Raw genomic sequence first — 7713 nt, 5'->3', positions numbered from 1 at the left:
GGTTCGGATCCCACATGAGGGCCAGTGACACTGCCCTCTACAGCTAAGATGCTGAACAACAGCTCAACCTGGAGCTGGGCTGCCGTGAGTTGCCGGCAATGGCGTAGGCTGCAGTGGGCTGCTGTAAGCTACCGTAAGCTACCATGAGTGGCCAGCAGCCGCCATGAGTGGCCGTCCAATGGCTGGTGACCGATCTGCCTCACCTGGGAAGAGCGCAATGATAATAACCAACATGGGCCAGTAAGCAACGTCCTCCACACTAGACTGAAGAACAAAAGGACAGCAACTTGGCTGTTCCCCTTCCCGATTCCCCAGCGCTGTTCCCTCCCCCAATTCCCCAATAAAAAATTTTAAAAAAAAGTAAAGCCAAGGAGCTTGTCATTTACTAAGGAACGTGGACAGAATTCAATTTAAGTGGTGTTACCCAGGTGTTCTAGAGGGAATGTCCTGAGCTAGGCTTTTAAATAGAAAGTAAAGGTCAAAGATAACAAAAGAGCATTTTAAGTTAAGGGATTGACCACTAGTTGACAGTCGCCAGCAATGGAACTCCTTCTCACTGTGTGTAGACACAGCTTTAGGTGGTCCATCTCTGTGGACCTTTGCTCACACCTGCTTCCATTTCTTTTATGCTCACACTGCGTTATTGGCATATTACAGGCATAAGCTACTCACCTTATAATCATTCTTTTTTTATTTTAAAGGGATTGAAAGCTGTTATGGATTGAATTGTGCCTCCCCCAGCCGCTTTCCCCCCCCCCCCCCAATTCATATGTTGAAGCCGTAACCTCCAATGTTACTGTATTTGGACATGGGATCTTTAAGGAGGTAATTAAGGTTAAATGAGGTCATAAGAGTAAGGCTCTAATCTGATGGGACTGGTGTCCTTATAAGAAGAGGAAGAGACATTAGGGATGTTTGCACAGAGAAAAGGGCCATGTGAGGTTACAGCAAAAAGGAAGATGTCTGCAAGCCAAGGAGAGAGGCCACTGCAGAAATCAAACCTGCCAGCACCTTGGTCTTGGCCTTCTGGTCTCTAGAACTGTGAGAACCTACATTTCTGTTGTGAAGCCACCTAGTCCATAGTACTTTGTTATGACAGCCTGAGCACACTAAGTCAGGACTCAGCCTCAGCTTGGCAGATTTACTATAACAGCATCTTGTTGTATGGGACATCTTCAATTTGACTGCATTTTGATACATTTCAGAAATGAATTTAAAGTACTGTATGAGCATGGTTAAAGGCAAGTAGCTCTAAATAGCTAGAATGAACAACTTCTGGCTTTATCCTTCTTCAACACCACCCCTCTCCCTTCAGGCAACCCTGAGGGCTTTGCTTTCTGCAATTAATAGACTTATTTTTAGAACATTTTTAGGTTTACAGGAAAATTACGCAGAAAGTACAGAGTTCCTATATGCCCTATCTTGTCCCTTCACAGTTTCCCATATTGTTAACATCTTCATTGGTGCATTATATTTGTTGCCATTGATGAAGCAATAGCAATACATTATTATTACCTAAGGTCCATTGTTTACATTAGGGCTCACTCTCGGTGGTGTATGTTCCATGGGTTTAGCCAAATACATGATGACATGTGTCCACCATTACAGTGTCACACAGAGTAGTGTCACTGCCTTAAGAGTCCTCTGCGCTCTGCCTCTTCATCCCCAGTACTCCCACATCCCTAACAACCCCTGGCAACCGCTGATCTGTTTACTGTCTCCATGGTTTCTTGCCTTTTCTAGAATGTCATAGAGTTGGAATCCTACAGCGTGTAGTCATTTCAGATTGGCTTCTTTCACTTAGCCATATACATTTCAGGTTCCTCCGTGTCTTTTCATGGCTTGATGGCTCATTTCTTCTAAGTGCTGAACAATATTCCATCGCCTGGATGTTTGTTTATCCATTTACCTACTGAAGGACATCTTGGTTACTTCCAAGTTTTGGCAATTATGAATGAGGCATACATCTTTTAAGAGTAAGGACACTCTTTTCACATTACCACTAGACCATAATTACACAAAATTAACAATAACTCAATATATCACTCAATATCTTGTTTGTATCAAATTTTAATCCAGAATTCCTTCCAGGTCACACATTGCATTTGGTTGTTTTGCCTCATTAGTCTTTTGTTTATAACAGTTCTCTGCCTTTTTTTGTTTGTTTGTTATTTGTGACAGATTTTTTTTTTGAAGAATCCAGACCAGTAGTCTCACATTCTGAATTCTTTGATTGCTTCCTCATGGTTTCATTTGGTTTCAGTAGTTTTTGGCAACATTTCAAAGTACATGATGTCATAATGTCAGCTTTTCCGGTTTTGTTGCTGATAAGCTCCATCATTTGGATGAGGTGGTGATGACCAGAACCCTCCATTGTAGAGGGACATTTTTCTCTTTGTATAGTCTGAGGAGGGATACTTTGAGACCATGTGAATTTTCTGTTCTCCAATGCTTTTGGAATCCATTGATAATTATTGATTAAACTATTACATTGGGGGTTGCAAAATGTTGATTTCCTAATTCTATTCTGCTTTCTACATTTCCCCCCACTTTTTGATTATCATGATAGAATCATGACCCTTTCAGTGTTTTCTCATCCATGTTGACATCATTGTTTTTGTTTAGCATGCTTTTAAAGGACGCTTTTGTTGTTTTCCTGTCTCCTGAAGATGTTCCTATGAGATGGAGGGGAAGAGGTAGTATCTGCTCTCTCCCCTAGTGTGATAGGGAAACTAACACAAGAAATTGATCACATTTTTAAGTTCCAGTGTGGTCAAGGACAAAGAAATCAGAATTCTGACCTGCCGGTTTCACTAACCAGTGTCCATTTCACCAGATATAACTGACTTGAATGCTGCTCTGAATACTTGGATTCCCCGTTCATATTTACTTTTTATTAGTAAGAGGTGAGTTTGACTAATTTGGCTTTAATTAGATAAATGACAATGTATTACAATTGTGTTTTTTGATTTTTTTTGTATGTCATCACTTTCCACAGATAGAGAGTAGAATGCTGTCAGACTGCTGTATCCCAGTGCCAGACTGCCATAGTTTACTTCTCTATTTCCCTTTTCTTGAGTATGACAGAGATACAGTAAGCAGCATTTTGCAAACTAATTTGGCAATGGAACATCTTTTCTCCAAAGAAGTTGTGTACATCCCCTTCTTTCAAGCCTTTCACTTTACCTAGGGGGCATGATTTGTTTCAGCAGGTGGTCATTTAAATATTTAATAAAATCAAGAGTGAGGCAAGGGCTGCCGTGAATGGTTGTGCAAGTGTGTGTACTACATAATCCAGGGGGGCACTATTTACATTATAGTGTTTGTGAATAGAGCCCCCTGGAGTTGTGCAATGTATAGTCTAAGTGGTCCTATACAAGGGGCCCTGGTAAGTGGTATTGTTGTTGTCAGTTGAAAGCAATGGAAGTTTGGAAGAGGAGGTAATTTACATATATGGACAGGGATGGTATAAAATAAAATCAATTGTTATATTTAAATTTTCTTATACTTAAAATACCTTATACTTGGAATTTCTGTGGTATGACAAGTTTTGACAATGGCTTTCATAAGCCTTTTTAAAATTGATTATTGTCTTGAAATTTAGCAGCATGTGTTAGTCATCATAGGTTTACTGCTGTAATAAACAAGCTGGTATTCTCAGTGGTCTGACCCAATAAGGTTTATTTTTCTCCCAGTCACATCCAGTGTGGGTTGTAGCAAGCATAGGCTCTGCACCACACAGTCATCCAAGGACTCAGGTCTTTGAATCTGGTGGCTCCAATGTCAGTCCTCTGTGATCTTGGAGTCCTTCACTGGCTCCTCTGCCTCTGATTGGCAGATGAGGAGAGAGTGTGAGGAAATGTGCAGGTAACTTGGGAGGGGTATCCTTCCCCTCCACCCATATGTGCCCGCGCAGTCAGTTGGAAGCTGGGAAATGTCTCTCTGTGTGCCTAGGTGAAAAAGGCACTGGTGTTTAGGAACAGACATGAGTTGTTATTGCAAGGCTGACCTCTGTTCTCTATTTTGTTTCTTCTCCAGGAGACTTCTTGGCATCATCACAAAAAAGGATGTTCTGAGACATATGGCCCAGATGGCAAACCAGGACCCTGAATCCATCATGTTTAATTAGAAACAAGATGGCACTTATTTTGAGAAAAACACAACTGTGTCATTTTTAAAGAAATAAACAAATGATATGTTATTATCCTAATGAACTATCATGTGCTGGGGGCAGCGGAAACAAAAGCTTTGTTTGAAAGGAAGGAAAGAAAGATGAAACCTTATTTAAAAAAACAAATCAATGAGTAGGCATTTTATAGCTTTAACCCCTTATGAGTTTTAAGCTGTGTTTCTTAATGAGTTTACTAACTGCTATGGGGGCATGTGGGTGGGTGTAAACGATGTGGTTTGTAAAAGGACAGAACACAAATGCTGAATCAAGAAATGTTTGCCCTTCTTTTCAAGGCTGATGTTTCTGAAGCTTTGAATCCAAAGGGGTATTGGCGTGTCAGCGTCCTTATTTATTGATTCCTGAAGTTTTGCTGCTATGTTACTGAATCAGACTAAAGGTATTTGCACGCACTTTGTTGGAAAAGAAAAAGAAATTACATTTGAATATAGTGAAAGCTGCAGGTATGCTGGTGGGTTCACTCATGACCATCCCGTTTCTTGCTCACATTCTCAGCCTATTATTCTGCTTGTCCATCAGTTTCTAAACCAACATCAGGCTCAACTGCTCTGATGGGCATGAAGAAATCACTTCTCTATGCAAGACCAGCATCTTGGGACTGCCTGATGAACTATTGGAGCACTTAGTGCTGTACTCTATTTCCTCCCCTACAAAGAGATTCATCTGTATTGTTAGAATATGCTCACCCAGTCATTGATTTACGTCCCTATTGCATTTGCTTCACTTATTTATAGCTGTTGCCTGTGCATTCTTAAATACTGATCAGTCCACTTTCTATGGGCCATATCCTATATGCTGCCAGCTTGCCATAAGTGTGCTTTAATTTCTGAATAGCATATACAAGAGTCAAAACAGTCTACCCAGTGTTACTACTTACTTTTCCTCTCAGATCTTATTAAATACGGCTGCAGTGAGGGTGAGGCATACGAGTTCTCAGTGGGAATTCCTCCAAATGGATTGCAAGAGAAATACTAAATTGATTCTAAATCTGTTCCATTCCCTTCTCTGTAGGATGCAAAATGCCCAGCTGTAATGTGTAAGCATGCACGTTCATACCAGCAATCAAAGCACAGAAGGACAGAGTTAAATTTTAGACAGCCAATTTGAGCATCGGGTATCTTTATATTGAACCTAATGATGCATTTCTTCTTTTAGTCAGGACTTCTGTCTTTTCTGGGAGAAGGAATTAAGCTGTGTTGTTTTTTTTTTTTGGTCCACTGTCATCTGCATGAGAGTTATCCCGTGTGCCCTTTCTCTTTAGTCTTTGTTCTTTCCTTTTCACTGCATTGTCCTCAGTCTTTTCTGTCTCTTTCTTGGATATTGATGTATCAGGAATGCATTTGGCTGCAAATCATAGAAAACCCAAGGAACAGCAATGAGCTGACTAGGAAACCTGGGGCTGGGTTCTCAGGGCTATCTCTATAATGTCATCACGGGTCCACACTTTTCGGTATTTTTCCCACCATCCTTTGTCCTTTGGCTTACTGCCCATAGTCACAAGATGGCTACTGAATTGCCAGGTATGATGTCTGCTTTCTAAGCATGAAGAGGAGGAAGAGGCAAATAACAGGTGCAGTGATAACATCAGGAAGGCAAAGCTCTCCCAGAGATGCCCGCTTTCCCCCATTGGCTAGAATCCTGTCACATGGCTCCCCCAGCTGCATGTGAGTCTGGGAAGGACTGTGTTTGGCATGGTGTATTACCCCCTGAACAAGATATAGATTCTCTTAATAAGAAAGCAGGGATTGGTCCTTGGAAGGGGAGTGTTGTCTGCTATATTGGATGCCATCATTGTGTCCCTGTCATTGTCCTTCCTGTCTTCTTTACTTTTTCTTGCTCTTCTAAGATTTGACAGAGAACTCCCAATCAGAATCCATCATTTCTGACTCTAATAAAAATGTTCATTTTGGATATAAACCTAGCTACAAGCAGGTTTCTGTGAAAACTTCTAATTGATGTAAGAACATAGACTAATATGTTCTCTGGGTTAAAAATAAATGTTAAAGTCCGATCATGCTGACAAACTATGGAAAATTTGTTTCTGTAATTGGTCCCCTACAAAATAATATCAGATAGCCATTTCAGCATGGAAATATTGGTCAATAGCAGAGAATTCAGTCTTTGGACCTACGATAGAATGAAATTTGTTGTCTCATTTGCAGTACGTAGATCCTAATATTAATGTTGTTATTGGGTTTCCATGGAATATATGCAAATGAGGCTGGTTTCTCCTGGACTTTAAATCCTGAAAAGTCTTAAGGATTGCTTTATGTAGTTCCCCTTTTATCCCCATGTGGCCTCCCAAACGAGTATTAGTAATAGCCTGGATTTAGATAATCCAGGATGCCCTTTTAGCTGAACAAGGAGCTTCAAAAGGCAACATGAAGCAGTGAATAGGCAGCCAAAGGTCAATGACATCACAGAATTTTGTCCTCCAGCTGAGGCCATGGAAGGATGAGGGGATAGTTTATGCTGGGCCAAGGTCACCGAGGGCAGTTGTGTCTGAATTCACAGGAAAACAGTTGGGAGGAGTGTTAACTTGACTTAAATAACCTAACCTTGTTTTCCTTCACAAGTTGAACCTCTGATTTGTTGTGGGGTTCAGGCTTTCCTCAACGGAAGGCCAGGGTCACACAGGCAAGTTAAGGTCAAGGATGGGGGAGTTTGCAATTCGGGACTACTAGAGCCAATTGCCTTCCTCCTCTGGAGCCTTAACTCAGCCCTTGCAGTCCACTCAGCCATTGGCCAAACTCCATGGGGAATGTGACACCAAGCTCTTTGTCCCTGTTTCTTGGGTAGGGATAGGGATTGGGTACATGGGCAGGGATTCTGAAGGTATTTGCTGTATCCAAATGTAGAACTTCATCCACTTTGCCTGGTGATCGGATGAGCAAGATGAATAGAGATGGGATGTGGAGATGAAACCAACTTTTTCCAGAATAATGTTTTTCTTTTTCTTTTCCAGAGCTTTAGACATTTGTAGAACTTTCTGGATTCTTTCTGAATCAGTTTTTATGTAAATAAACAAATACATAATGGAAAAGGAGTCTCTAACGAGGCACATCAACCTATTTGTTGCTCTCCCTCTCTGTTACTAAGGAACTGTGTTGTAAAAGGACAGACACCAAATAAAGAGTGTACCGAAAGTGATGTGTGGATTTCTTGCTTTTCAGTGCGTCCCCTGGGAATGCAGGTGTGAATGCAGGTGTGCGCATGGCTCTTAAAGAAAGGGAATGTGCTAGAAGCAAATCAGTATTCAGTGTTTGCTGTTACTTGGAACTAGGCAATCTCAAATTTCTCAATTCAGTCCTTCCCAAAGACCTTACAAATGAGAAGACAGGTCAGCAGATATATTTTTGGCCCTAATAAGCCACAGAAAGTGAAAAACTTTGAGCAGTTTGTTTCACTTAGGTGAGAACTGGTTACTTTAAATGATCAACATGTGCAAACACTGCTTAGTATTCATTAGCAGATGTTGGGCTGGAAGTGATAAGATACCTGAGGAGAACTGATGAACTGCCTAA

General features: G+C 41.0%; 1 protein-coding gene across 2 annotated transcripts in view; it reads left to right on the top strand.

The window, feature by feature from the left end:
• Positions 1-7335, top strand: part of CLCN4 (Cl-/H+ antiporter 4) — a 61916-nt gene extending 54581 nt beyond the window's left edge. For both annotated transcript variants that reach the window (XM_019651194.1, XM_019651193.1), the window contains exon 13: positions 4039-7335. In XM_019651194.1, coding sequence (XP_019506739.1) covers positions 4039-4129 — 91 coding nt within the window. In that variant the 3' untranslated portion in view covers positions 4130-7335. The remainder of the gene's footprint in view (positions 1-4038) is intronic.
• Positions 7336-7713: the final 378 nt, after the last annotated feature.

This window comes from Hipposideros armiger, unplaced genomic scaffold (genome assembly GCF_001890085.2).
Source record: "Hipposideros armiger isolate ML-2016 unplaced genomic scaffold, ASM189008v1 scaffold_155, whole genome shotgun sequence".
NCBI lineage: Eukaryota > Metazoa > Chordata > Mammalia > Chiroptera > Hipposideridae > Hipposideros > Hipposideros armiger.
This window is presented reverse-complemented; position numbering and strand designations above follow the sequence as displayed.